The sequence below is a fragment of the Pempheris klunzingeri genome, chromosome 12, assembly GCF_042242105.1.
Source record: "Pempheris klunzingeri isolate RE-2024b chromosome 12, fPemKlu1.hap1, whole genome shotgun sequence".
NCBI classification, from domain to species: Eukaryota; Metazoa; Chordata; class Actinopteri; order Acropomatiformes; family Pempheridae; genus Pempheris; species Pempheris klunzingeri.
The window spans coordinates 11,150,427-11,165,819 of NC_092023.1; the positions used below are offsets into that span (position 1 = coordinate 11,150,427).

General features: G+C 39.0%; 1 protein-coding gene across 1 annotated transcript; it reads right to left on the reverse strand.

Moving 5' to 3' along the window:
* Positions 1 to 560: 560 nt before the first annotated feature.
* vip (vasoactive intestinal peptide) lies at positions 561 to 5,356 on the reverse strand. Its single transcript, XM_070841133.1, has 6 exons — positions 5,249 to 5,356; positions 4,279 to 4,383; positions 3,482 to 3,586; positions 2,285 to 2,410; positions 1,458 to 1,563; positions 561 to 1,274 (listed from the first exon to the last, which is right to left on the reverse strand). Coding segments are annotated over exons 1-6 (453 nt in total). The 5' UTR covers positions 5,251 to 5,356; the 3' UTR covers positions 561 to 1,265.
* Positions 5,357 to 15,393: the final 10,037 nt, after the last annotated feature.

Consider the following 15,393-nt stretch of genomic DNA (forward strand, 5'->3'; position numbering starts at 1 on the left):
TCATGTCTTAAAACTCCAACAGCCAAACAATCAGCCAGACAAAAGACTCAGCTTTGAAAAATAAACCAATATCTTTTATTTGGTGAGTGGTGTACATCACTATATGTGCTAAAGGCAGGTCTATGCTCAGTTATAACATCTTTGCTCTACATGTTAAATAGTATAAAGTGATTATATGCATTGTATCAATTCAAAATGTGTTCCTCTTCCTGTTGTTCCTGTATTTCCCTTTGATCGTCAAATGACAATTCAGTCAGTATATAACGACTGCGTCACTGAATGTGACAACTGTTAATTTGAATTTTACACAGCAGTACTTATGTTGAAACTAGTCTCAATGTATTGAATAATTCTGTACAACTATTGTTCTACTAAAGGTAAAAGGGTCAACAGAATTTTTTATAAAGCAGTGATTCCACTGAAAGGCAATGGTGTTACTGCTCCACTGATGATTTGTTGGACACAATCTCTGCTGAAAGTGAATGGAACTTGTCTGAGGTTTCTTCCTGTTAAAGGGGAGTTTTTCCCTCAACATTGTCATCTGACGCTGCTCATGTGGGGATTCTTAAATCCTTCATTTTGAATTCTTGAATCATTTGGTGCCTCTTAGTTAAAGAGTTTGGCCTAGACCTGCTCTTTAATGGCTTGGGATTACGTTTGTTATGAGTTGATGCTACGTAAATAAAGATTGATTGATTGCTGTTGGTCACTTTGTTGGTCAAGTTTTAGTTATGGTTGATCCACTGAAAACCAAAGACACACACTGAAAGTAAATGCTGTTCTATTGACATTCAATGGACCAAATGTGTTACTGAAGGTTGATGGGACTAATTTCACTGAAATTTAATAAGACAGAGGTTCCTTAAAAAGTTATTAGGAAAGAAAGAGTTCCATTGATCCTTTTCTCTCCTAGTGGAACAATAGTGATATTCGAGAGAAAGTAAATGTGGTTCTATTTACTGTTGCCAGTTGCTAGTTTCAAACACTGACTGACCAAACAAAATGTTGACTTGCATGTTGCTCAGTGCGGCCGGAAGAGTCTTTGAGCCAGAATCTTTAGTGATTAATATTGTATATATATATACAGTATATATACAGTGTAAACATGTACTGTGTGTATGAATAGATAGATAACCACATTGGAGAACACATCATCAATTGTTGATTTGACTTTCAAATGTCCTTTGGATTAATACTATGTTGTTTTTGGAATGGGTGGTTTCATGAGGATGACTTGAGGTATTCACTCGAGCAAGGGCCCCTCCTCAAAGTGGCTGCAAAACAGAAGGGGGGGGGGGGGGGGGGGGGGGGGGGGGGATAGAGGGTTATTGATCTAAAACAACTGGAAACTGACAATCCTATAGGCTATAGTATTGATCTAGTAATATATGTATATAGGGTGTGGATGTCAAATAGGGTCACATGTATACAGTCCAATCATTTGTGTGTGTTCTTACCAGTTGAAAGTTGTTTAGGAGGTGATCTACGTTAATGTCATTGTAGCTCTCCTGGAAGGTGTCGGGTTCGTCCCTGGACTCCTCGCTGGCTCCAGGATCTTCTAGGCTGTGTTTGTTTGATGTGGAAGTAGAGGGTCAAAAAAGTTAATACATATGAATACTTTTATTCTATATTTGTGTATGAAGCAATGCTATAAGTTTAAATACATGAGAAGTTGGTAGGGTTTTAAGTGGTATATTAAGTGGTGGAGTATTTTTTGTTGTTGCAGATGAGGCTGTTTGGTCCAATAATCAGTTGATTAGATTTTGTGTTGTTTTGGATCTGAGATTTTACCTTAAATGTTTTTTTTCATTGCACATGATTGTGGTCTGTTGTGGAGATTGCAGACTTAAATGTTGGTACTATTATTGTTTTTTTGTGTTTTTGGCAAATACAGTGAAAAAATACTCTTTTATAAATAGATTCTTCAGTTATCAAGAGAAGGAAACACTATGAAATTCACCTGAACTTCTTCCTCAACCATGAAATTAACCTTATAAAGCAAACAGTGACAGGTTTACATTCCTACCAGCTGATTCTGCTTCACTTAGTGTTATGTATATGTATATGTCATGTTATCATTTAAATCGATCGCGCATAACTTGTGGGTTAGTCTGCATTTCAATGGAGGACATTCCTTTCTCAGCAGCTGGCATCCTGATGGCTGCTACTGCACTCACTGGTTCAAAAGAAATTGCCAACTGTATAGAATTCCATTAAAAATCCTAATATCTTTCAATGAGACAATTTACAAAATAAAGTGAGAGCATGGGAGACTAACACATACCTTCGCTTTCCTGTTAAGACTGAGTTCAAGTACTTCTTGACAGCCATCTGTTTGCGGAAGCGACTGTAGTTGTCTGTGAAGATGGCGTCTGAATGGCGCTTTACTGGTTCTTCCATCAACTCGTCACTAGACGAAAAGGAGAAGGATAAAGGCCACAGTTCAGAGGACACAAGGTTTCAATACAAAGTCATTGCAGCTGTGGGATCTGTGGGTCACGGTATCTGTCTTCTCTTTGTGTGTTTGTGTGTGTGAAGCCCTCCTGGCTGTGTAACAAACACGTAATGAAGCGATAATGGCATAAATTAACCTTTAAAAATGCTTAGTCGATTATAAAATGCATCATCAAGCAGATCGGGTCTTTTCAATGCAAATGTCAGCGGGTCACCTGGTGCTAACCACAACGTTACAGAAAAACCTCTACGTGAAATAGAGAAACATGATGTATTTTCACTTGATGTAATAAATGTGGTTTTGACGAGACATACTTAACACTTTCATGCAGTTTTTTTGTATTTCGCTTGATTCTGTGACTGAAGGAATTTGCAGAAGGCACTGAATCTTTAATAAAATTACAGTCAAAGATCTTGAATGAAAAAAGGGGATGCATAATCAGGTTTTTTTTCCTTTGCAAGTAAACCACATGTTTAAAAAATGCTTTGATATCTTAACTTCTGTATAAGGGCATATATGTCAGAAAATCCCTGATATTTTCTCCTTAAAACAACATTCAAATGGAGAGTTTTCTACACTCTGAGGCGACATTTCTCCCACTATTTTAGTGTAACATGCTGAACTTCTACACCCATTTATACTTAATGACACGAGTTATGCTACAGCCATATTAACTCCATCTATTCTCTGATGGGTTTGAGTTCACCCTTTTTAAAGGAGGAGACTATTGTTGGCTTCAGATTACCCTGTCTATATCCATTTTTTTTTTTTCTTTTTAATGATTTTAATGATTTGTAATCATTTGTAACCAGGTTTGAAAACACTTTGGTTAGACAGCTCTACACAGCAGTGTATGAAGAGGTCTACAGCCTGGTAAGGTGACTGTTAAAACTGGGCTGTATGAAATCCCATCCAACAATTTCAATGTGTGATTATGAAAGAACAGCCAATTACTAAACAACTAAAACCTTAACCAGCCCCCTGCCTGCCAGCTCTCCGGTCTCTGGGAACAAGGAGGTCACCTACCTGACCCGCTTTCCGATCAGAGACTCCAAGTATCTCCGCGCTGATAGCTGTCCGAGGAGTTTGCTGTATCCGCTGGTGAACAGACCGTCTGCGTGTCTCGTCGCTCTGCACAGCACAGTTATATAAAAATCTGGTTACTTTTGATCCGGTAAATAAGACAAGCAAGACGAGGGCAAACGCCAAAATGACGCGCATCAGCTCCAGTCCTGAAAGTGCGTTGGTTATGATTGTAGGCTACTAACAGCGTTAGAAAGCGGGCAGTGCGAGGATTTTAATGTTGCTGTAAAAAGAATACAGCCTATGGGCCATACAAATTATTTCCCTCCTTAAAAGTACCTTTTATGAAATGGTGCTATGATAAGCAATAAACAGCATGTGTAAGCCCTTACAGAAGATGTTTATAGCGATGCCAGAGATGAAAATACAGTAATGGGCTCGCTATAAATTATTATAAGTAGATTATATGATTATTAAAGCGATTGTCTTCAATTGTTTCACCTTGTTTTCGTTGTTTCAACGTAAGGGATTAGTTCACTGTTCACCTTGAAACAATAGGCTCCTCTTTCTGAGGCACATTCGTGTTATCTACTACCGTTGGCAGCAGCTAAACCAGAACACAGTGGCAAGACTTGAGATGATTTCTGACATGAGTGATGAAAACATGCATGAAAAGTCAGGAATTCTCGTTAGGTGGTAAAATCAATTAACCTGAGCGGGAGTCCGGAGACAAACCTGCTTAGATTCATCCATAGGTCTAATCACACAGTTTTAGCTGAAAAGAACAAGCGTTCTCTTACCTCATGGATGTGTATGGCAGACCCAGAGTCCGGGAGTACAACACACTGCACAGGGCTATTAGGAAAAGCAGCTGGGGGCCGGTTCGTTGTAACATCGCTTTACACCTGAGAGTAGAAACGGCATTGGGTTATTATCACTCCAACCTGAACACAGAGAGCACATCCCATCCCATCAGTCTACTGACGAAAAAAAAAGATTTTATGAACCACTTAAGCGATTGTGAATTTTGTCAGAGGAAAAAAAGGAAGCAGCGGAATATAATGCGTAATTACGCAGCACTGGCAAAGAGAAAACCTCTCTTTACACCCCGGGGACGCTGCACCACAAGTCAAGTTTTGAGTGAGAGAAACGTCCTTTTCTTCAAATAACTTCACTCACAATATGTTCTCCATTTTCACCCCCCCCCCCCAAAAAAAAGAAAGAAAATCAGACTAAATGTAACTATCAAAATCGTAAAATTCTCCTCTGTGGATCTTTCAGTCCATGCACATTGGAGAGCATGTACTGTTTTACATTTACATTTTTACTAATTCAGTTCTCTGACTCAAGTCACCTCTTGACAATCGAAAATGAACAAGAAAGAAGCCACAAGAGCCACAAAAGACTACTTGACAAATCTCTTGATCACAATTGACCAAGAGATTTGTCAAAGATCATATACACTTACGACTGAGTAAAGAATTAGGAACTCAGCAGAATCTGATGCATAATTACGCACATCGCCAATCCGAAACATCTCCTTACACCGCCGGAACGCTGCGATTCCGTTGACCACAAAATTAACTTGTCTTGGTGCTGCTGACATTACAACAATTTATTCGACGTCAAACAAGGTGATTTGGATTGATTTGGAAAGACGTATCCAAAACCTGACTTGAGCGCACAAAAAGAACGAAAACACAAGTTAACCAAATCGAGAACGAAACATTTCAGAGAAACTAAAATGATTGAATGAATCTAAAACCTTACATGTGCTCTAGAGAAAGTTGCCTGCTTCTTGCTCTTTCCCGCTCCGCTGTCCTGATCTCGAGCCGCTGCTGTATCTCCACTCTGTTGACAAGATGTTTCCTGACTCTCTTTGTCTTTGTATCTTTCTCGCCTTCAGGTCTGTTCCCGTTTTATACACCTGGATGTTTCTCATGGAGCAGGAGGGGGCATCAGATTCGATCAGGGGCCTGAGACGTCAGTAGGTCGCTGCTTCCGTCATCGGTCTGGTTCACGGTCGGAACCACACAGGCCTATGGTGAAATTAGTGTTTTAGAGTTTTTTCTTCTCTTTATCTAACTAATCGTAGGAATGACTAACATACATGCCCAGGCTGATGCTGTTGACTCATCCGATCATTTTCCCAGGGCTGTTCTTCCATCACATGCAAGTTAACTTGAAACCAAGAGTTTTCTGCAGATCTATTAAGATAGAAGAAGAACAACAACAACAAGAGCTAGAAGAATTCCAAGATAAAAGGAGAAGAAGAGGGTACAGAACCCTCCACAAACTCTCCACTTGCATGAAATAAATATCCATACCAGGGTTTCTCCTTGTTCATACAATATTTTAAAGCCCCTTGGAGCACTGTTAGCAGGAGGTGGAGTGATTAACCCTGTAAAAGCATTTACTCTTCATAATTTCTTTATATATATTGATCACAAGGCCAGAGATCAAGACAAAGAGAAGCAGACAAGTTAGTGAATACGTTTTGAAGCTTTGAGATAAGTCAGCTTCAGATGTTAAGAGTACGATATGTTATACTTTCAGTGTATAGAAAACTTTTGTTTTCATCCTGAAATTCTGATCTGACATCTGAAAGGGGCACTCAGAGAGTCGATATTGTGTCCAAAGCTGGTAAAATAAGATAAACCCAACTGGTAAAAGCCCCAAAGATATATAGTTGGTTATAATGTTGATGTTTATGCTGTCAGAGTTACACATACTGATGACTGGGCTCTAGACAAATCTATAAAGTCAAACTATGAAACTATGAACTTAAATGATTCGCTTTGACTTTTTCCCACAGAGTTACCTACAGTCGTGAAATGTATCATTTGTCACTGAAACATTAGTTCTTAAGAATGTAAAATGTAGCGTACTCAGTTAGAAATAAACTACAGTTTACGTTACATTTGAAACACTAAATATAGGTCAACTGTCACATAGTAGAAATCATAAAATCACCGAATGAAGAGCCAAGACTGTCAAATCTGTCTTCAGGCATGGCTGTGAAAACCTTGGGTTTGTGTGTTTTATACACATTTCATTGGCCTCAAATTATCAGACAAACATATTAGAAATTATTATCTGTTAAAAATATATAAAAAAATCTTGCCATGTGCCAATTGTTTCCTCCAGTTTTGAGGCAGAACAAAGGTTATCACGGGACTGCTTCAACTTTTGGACCCCACTGTAAATGGCCCTGATTCATGATTGCCCCAAATTTTTATGTGCAATATATAGGACTGAATAAGATGCGTTTCCAAGCTTAATTCTGAACTGCAAACATTTCCTCTTCTATCCATCTCATCCATTGTGCTGTCATGCACACATACTTAATTCCACAACAATGTTGTCAAAATCCTGCTGCAACTATTTATATCCATTTGTTTATATCTATAGAAGTAAGCTCTGAGCAAAACACAGAGATCTTGCAGATTACCACTATAGACAAATACAGTAACATTTGAAAGGATGTTTGCAAGACACTGACACTGTCATTGCCATTTCAGTGTGAGCAGGGCTTTTACAAAAGAACTACTCACAGGACTCAAGTTTTTCTCAGTACACCCACAATGTCCCTGATGAGTGCGGGTTGCTCTCCTGGAATGGCACAGTGAATCAGACGTGACGCTAGCCGCAGAGTCATCCATCCATCCATCCATCCATCCATCCATCCATCCATCCATCCATCCATCCATCCATCCATCCATTCATCCAAATGTTTGTGAACCATTTAGTCAGTATCAATGGAGAGAAAATCTCTCAGACATGACTTACAGAGAAAATCAGAGATCAAAAGAGAGACTGCAGAACATCTGCAGGTGACGGAGCAGAGAGATGAAAAAAAAGAAATGTGATGGAGATGTTAAATTAAACAGATAAATGAACTTTATATCACATTATGTTGAAGTAGGCAGCTTGTAAGCAAACAGGCATTCTTTCTTGTACCCTCAGGTAAATGTTATTTACATTATATTAATCATATTATACTTCAACTGACTCTTGGTGATTTATTTAAGAACTCTTCTCTTTCCAGGTCAAAATATTTTTGTGGTATCAGCTTTTAGCAACACCAGGAAGTTGCTCTTCACTCATATTCTTCATTCAAAAAAAAATGTTTGTATGAAAGTCTTGAACTTATCATAGTAAATATCTACTTCATATAATGTGCTGTAATTAATGTTAATATTGTTGTTATAATTAACAACAGCTTTTTCTGTCCATTCTGCTTGTACAGTATGAAATGTCTATTGCATGTCTCTCCATCCCAGAAGAGGAATCCACAAAAGGCTGCTGGGATATTGATCTTTGACAAATCTATTGGTCAATTGTGATCCTGGAAGAGGAATCCCTCTTTGGTTGCTGTTCTCTCCCCTTTAAAGGTCTTAGTTCACTGAATGATTAAATGAAAAACATTGTTCACAAAGTTAAATTTCATCATAACCTCGATATCAGCAGTGGGTAACATGACAAGATGGTGTCTGACAGCTGATTAACAGTGTGAAGTACAACCAAATGTAGATTATCTGCATTCAGTTTCATATTTTCTCTATTCAGCTGGGCAAAATAAATCTTTTTCAGCAGTTTGTGGATCCGCTCATATTGTTGATTATATTTGTTATAGCTGCTCTATTAAGATCAGATCAATCGACTATTTGTAATGTAGTCCATCCATCCATTCATCTATTTTCTGCCACGGTCGCGTTGCACTGGGAGGAGGTCAAGTAGGGCACTCAAGATGTGCTTCTACCAAGTATGTGATAAACTATCCCTCTTAATGTCTGAGCTACTCACCGTGTCTCTAAGGCTGAGCTCAGACATCCTGCAATGGAAACTAATTTCGGCCACTTGTATCAGAGATCTTGTTCTTCCAGTCATCACCCCAAGCTCATGACCATAGGTGAGGGTTGGAAGATCGACTGGTAAATCAAGAGCTTTGCAACACCTGCATTACAGTGGAATGTCTGGTGACACAACGTCATCTGTCGCAAAATACTTGAACCAATTTGCTTGGGGCAGCAACTCACTCCCAAACCAAAGAGGTCAATCCACCACTTTCCGGCAGAGAACCATGGCCTCCGACATGGAGATCCTGACTCTCATCGCGACCGCTTCATGCTGAGCTGCAAACTGTGCCAGTAAATGCTGGAGGTCACAGTCTGAGGAAGCCAACAGGATTACATCATCTGCAAAAAGCAGAGACGCAATTCTGAGGCTCTCCTCACCTCAGCTGTGCCTTGAGCTCCTGTTCATGAGTATCACAGAATCGGTGGAATGGGACAGCCTCGTCGAAGGTCCAACACCCACTGAGAACATGCTTGACTTTGTGCTGAGAATGCAGACACAGCTCTCTCACTTTGTTTATAAAGGGACTGGATGGCTCCTGGCAACGAACCACTTACCTCATACTGCGTGTTCCCAGATCTGACTGACACCAGTAGACCAGTCTGTGCCTCAAACCCACACAATCCCCCAAAAAGAAGCACAATTTCTTTATATAGGAGTTTCAAGTCCTAAGATGTGTCACTGGACTTGCATTTTACATTTTACTACATGAAATTAGGCAAACCCATATCCACACCCTACACTATGTTAACATGTTACATGTTGATTGTAACATTACAAATGAATAGAAGATCTAAACAAAATAGAAGATCTAAGCATTTGCATACTTTTATAACAGTGATGACGGAATGATAATTTGAAAGAAAAAGCAGTGTCACTATAGTTATAGTGATATAATAATATAAAAAAGTTATATAATAAACTGAAGTTTAACATTTGTCAGCCATATCAGTAACTACCTATCGAACCCATTGAGCCTATGTCAGTTTTAATGATAATGTAATGGTTTAATGAGTTGTACATTTTCACAAAAATATCATATCACAAAAAATATAGCACACAGACTTCTAGTTTTGTGAATACAGTGGAGGTGAATACATTTTGTGTTTGAGATACATCAACTTTTTAAAAATGGTAGGATGCATTCTCTGACAAAACATGACTCATTTATCTTGCATTTGTAGTTGCGTACCTGATGATGATCACAAATTTTATTTGCCATCAGAATCAGGACAACTACGTCTCTGGCCTTCCCGGGTCTTTTATATCCCCTCCCAGTCAGCAGATGACCACCCCCCTCCCTCCTCCTCCCTCCTCTTAACCATGATGGCACCATCTGAATCTTAATGTGATCAGTCCAGAGAGAAAGTAGATTACGCAGAAGTCCATGGGAGAAGGAGCTGGTCTAATTGACAGCAGTGATTGGAGACAGATCCCTGCAGGAAGAGGAAGCTGATGGAGGAAACATCAGCGTTATTATGTTGATGGAATGTACAGGAGAAAACGTTCCTATAGACAAGTAACAGGCTGCCTCACCTCTGCACGCACAGGGGACTGAGGACAACAGGAATGTAATGTGTTCTTTTTTTCTTATTGCTACTTCTTCTGCCCCTTCAGTCATACTTCTATTTGTACCACCACTACTGCAACAACTGTTGCTGCTACTACTGGTATTGTTCGTTCTATTATCTCATCCACTTCTACTGCTCCAGCTACTGTCACTGATAATACTACTGCAGCTTCATTATTTTTTCGCCTAGAGGCCTGATTTTAAACAGTACTCTTACGCTGGAATAATACCTGGCTATCTGCTTGCCAAGAGTCAAAATAGTCTGAGGTAATTTGATAAAAGATAAAAGGTCTTGGAGAGCACTACTGCGTATGTGAAAAAAGTTGTATAAAGTCTATAAAGGCCCCACATTGTTGGGCTACTAACACTTTTACACTATTAATGCAATAATTCAAAAAACCTCCACTATTATGTGTACCACCACATAACTGATCACTACCACAACTATTACTATTACTGTTACACCTACTACTATTACTGGACAGGCAGACTAAAGACAAAGACAAATACTATGTGTTGATGATCATTAGTGGAACTGACTTTTAATTCAAAATCGCGAATGTCTTCCTAATGAAACAGTTTTGCATCACGACTTTGTGGACTTTCCCACCAGCCAGTGTGATAAGGGGAATCCCCTGGCATGCTGAGTGCCGCCTCTGCACCACATTATCCAATTACCAAAGCACAGAGTGACGACTCTGATGGCAGATTACAGCTGGCAGTCTGATGGGACTCACAGGGGGTCTCTCGCTGTCACCCTCTCTCTTCATGTGTATATATTATGTATGTGTGTGTGTATGAGTGTGTGTACTGTATGTGGCAGGTAGAGATGAAATGAAGATACTGAGATAAGACAGAGGATAATGGAAAGAGCGCGGAATGGAGACTGGCAACTATTGTTGCTGGTGGGATTAAACGAGACAGAAACCAAGGCAGAGACTAAACTGGACAAGAGAGTGAAAACAGGATCTGTGGGATCAAAATGAAATTATAAGGAAAATACAAACAAGTTATTGAAATTAAAGGTAATCTTTTTTTAGGTCCTGCTCGCAAAAGGCTACAGTCGTCAAACATCCAGTAATACATGCACAGAGCGGACAAATCTGTAAAATAACACATGGCATTGATGTTTTATTCATTTGTTTTGTAGTGGGACGGTTTAACAACATGGGATGGCTGCCAGCCATCAGAAAGTAAGAAAAAGGTTTGAAGAAGTTTTGAATAATAATTTAACACTTACTTCAGCTGCTGTGTGTCTGTTTGAAATAGAAGCAGCTCCTCTTGTTCTCCAAATGTCAAAGTTTAACAGTTTTGCTCTTGCTGGGCTGGCTTGCTACCAATCCAATATACACAGAAATTGAGCTGAGACAGACAATGATCATTGTTTTATATGTTTAAAAATGCACGGAAAACCATTACAATAGTATTATAGTTGAAACCAAAGCTGAAAACTAAAAGAAAAACTAAAACTAAAAGGCACACTACAAGAACTACATGACCCGCTAGATTTATTGTTTTATTCACATAAAATGTTGCTGTCATTGATATAGATAAGAAAAAATGTGAAAATGTTCAATTTACAATGTTAAGACATCCTCTAAAAGCAGGATTGAGTAATAAGTGAGATAAGTAATAACATGAGAAATACAAAAACCTATTATCACAAAATGATATTTTTCATCCTGAATCTTAAATGCAACGTTGACATGAAATGTGCATGCATTTAGAGTGAACAGTGGTAACCACCAGTGCTTCTGAAAATCTTATGGGTTTGTGTGCGAGTGATGGAGCTAAACTAAGAGACAAATATGGAGTATTCATCACTGTGTGTTACAGCATGAGTAACTTCTTTTCCAACCGGTGGGAGGAGGTGACCATCGTACTAACAGCGTGTGCAAAGATGACGGTATCATGACATCCCTCCATAGACAAATGACAGGCCTTTACACTTATCCGAAATGCCGTCATAGGTGCCGGTGCCAAGCAGGTTTTCATCTCCCACGTGGGAAGATTCTTCTACTGCTGGCACAGTGAGGACCCGGTTTGGTTCGGTGATGGATTGCCATCCACAACCAGAGGAGATTAGTCTGATAAATTACAGTTAAACTCCCCTGATGGCCAAATCTGGTTTACTGCAGCCGGAGACAGGACTGCACTCAGCTGAAAATGGAGACAATAGGTCAACACAGCCAGATGAAATTTGGGAAATGAGCAGCATTAATGCTGTAATACAAATTACATGCTTACAACGCAAATTGTATGTACATAACTTCCTTAAACACCATCCTGTCAGCGCTTTGGAGCAGATATGTGAGATTCCTGTTAACACTGGTTAGCTGTGCTTTCATTTCACACAAACACAACAGCACATACAAATAGAGTCCCATCTCTTTTACTTCCTAGCACACACGTAGACACACTCTCCATGTACTCATCGAAGCCCAGGTCCCTGGAGATTCCTTTAATGGAGGCCTTGTTTTTGGTGTGCAGCCTCCTGTACAGATCAATTAGACCACCAGAGCTTTTCATTGCATCCTAAATTAACTAAATACATAAATACATTTGGCCTGGATTCAGCCCCATGGCAGACATTACGTACAACGATGTCATCCTGAGACTTTAATTAGCGCAACACACACACACACACACACACACACACACACACACACACACACACACACACACACACAGAGTCACATTTCCATCATTAGCTGTCATTAACCAGCAATACCCATGATGCACTCGGGTCTGGCTCTGATGGGGACCAATCAGATTACTTTGCTCTTCTCGTTTGGGAAAACAACGTAATCATCAATCATGACATCTGATGATATCTATCTATCTATCTATCTATCTATCTATCTATCTATCTATCTATCTATCTATCTATCCATCTATCTATCTAACTGAGCGTGTGTGTGTGTGTCACCTCAAAGCTCTTTCTAAGCTGTAATGTCAACTAACCAGAGTAAAATCTTAATTCAAACACAAGACTTTTTCACAGCAGAGACTAACTTAACATGTGGCAATAATAGCATAATAATGGCTGCATTCCATTTAGGTGGTGCAGCAGGTGGTGCACCTGAATGTAACAGAGCCATCATTACTGTCACTAGCTGCAGTTGTGCCTTTCTGCTATGACATGAGGATGCATGGTCATAAACTATGGACTGCATGTAATCCCCAGATTTTCAGTTCCAAAAATCACAGTAGAAAGATTTTGTGTACAAAGCTGGTCACAAGAAATAAATGTCTTTTTGAACCAATGGCCGATGACTTGTCTAATACCAACTATTTGAAGCTGATTTTGTTGGTGAAGCTGGTTTTTTGTTTTGTTTGTTTGATTCAACTTTGTGGTAATTTTTGTGGCTGTGATTGTGGATGTGTTGTATTGGGTTTTATTGTATTAAAACTCGTTTATTTACAGCAATTGGTCTATGTAATAACACTAAATCTGAACTTTGAACTTTCAAATTATACATAAAATATTAGACGCAGCTTTCAATACAACGCACTCCAATATAAAACAACCACTAATTACAGGCTCATAAGTAACCATAGAGTTTAACCAACTCCTCCTTGATGCAAAAAAAAAAAAATTATGATTATGATGTGTTGTGATAATTATGTGTTGAACCGCATTAGATCGTACAGGTATATCTGATGCATTCATAAACAGCATTTTTCACTTGGCGAGATATGTGGTGGACCAAAACATTGCAAACACTTAAAGTCACCAAGGGAGCATGATCTCTGTGTGGATTCTTCATTCGCTGTTCACTTGAGGAATTTAAGCCATTTGTCTCAGTGTGAACGCTACCACCAGAGTGCAACTATCATCGTCCCTCCCCAGTCGGCTGCAGTGCGTCACCACAGAGGCTTGTTGTTCATGGGTGCTTTGGCAGCCCTGCAGTAATGAAATCTGAGTGCCTGTTATGGCAGGATGACCTCACCTCAAACAACCAACCTGCTGCAGCCAAATGAGTATAATGAGGTGTCTGTCATGGCTGTATGGACATAATTTAGTTCAGTTACAGCACTGTAAAGTTTATTTCCTTGTTCTCACGGAAAGGCAGCATGAAAAGGGTCAATTTTCCACGACACAAAAACAATTTGTCCAACAATTTTTTAGAACATATACTCGTGGTTTTGCTGTTTTCTGATATTCACAAAGTCTGATGTTAAGAGATTGTATTTCCATATCTCCTGTTATTGTTTTTATACTGTGCAATATTTCAGAAGCTTGCATTGCAGTATAATTTATCTAACCCACTGCTGAATTTAAAACGGTGGTTTGTACATGTTGATTTTCCAGGCCAAACATGACAAGTGAGGTTCAACAGTTTCAAGCGGCACTTGAACCCACGGTCCCCAGCTTTGGATGCTGATGCTTTATCCATTACACCACTGGCATGACAGTTAACAGTGGTTTCTGCCACAATTCCCAGAAATAATAGGAAAACTATTTTTATGATCTCACCACAACAGATAATTCATTAGTGTGATTTGGACTAATCTGAATCACAGGGAAAATACACAATCAAAACATGATGAAACACTATTACGCTGGTGCTTTTACCTGCCTCTTATTAATAGAAATGATATGTTTCAAAGGTTATATCTTGGCTATTTTCCTTCAATTGTCTTCAGACTAGTGGAAAGAAAACACCCAAAATAGAAATGTAGGTGAAAATTTTACAACACTTTGTCTAGTTGTGTCTGTAGATTTCTTCTAAACTCATATCTATCTCATCTTTCTTTTGAAAGGTCATTCTTTCAAAATAAGCTTTTTCTCTTATCTATTCCTATCTATAATCTGGGTTTTTACCAAGGGGTTTATTCATATATCATTCATAGCCTGATTTATATAACATTTCATCCCAAATATCATGTTGTTTTTTTCTGATTTCTGGAGTGATAATAAAAAGAAATTTCAATATTCAATTATAAAATGCAGGATTTGCATATTTACACATAACATTTCAGAAAACTAGTAATGCAAAAGTTTATCGTCTTAATGCAAGTGATAAACTGGAGGGAAGTTTCATGGTGATATGTGTTAGTTAAGGTTTTTACCCTGTTCAGCTGTAGTGCCAGAAACTGCTACCACCTTCAGTCAGCCAATTCATTTTGAAATACTGAGACACAAAACAGAAAGTAGACAGAAAATCTCAGAATTGTGAGTCAGAGAAGGAATAGTGAATCCAATATTGGGGAAAAATAAGAATGATGGTTTGTTTTATCAATTTGAGTCAGACCTGTGAAGACACACTTTCCCCTTTCAAGTTTTCTGTTTTTTCTTGAACATTTCCTTTCAGATTGAATAGATAAAGCACTCTCATTTCTCTTTATCTACCTCTTTCTCTCTGACACACACAAACACACTACCCAGGGAGCTCCTCTGATATTGTCCTGGAGAGTTAATTTGGTCAGATCATACCACGTTGTTGTGCGACATCCATCACATCCATCAGCCCCCGAGTTGCCC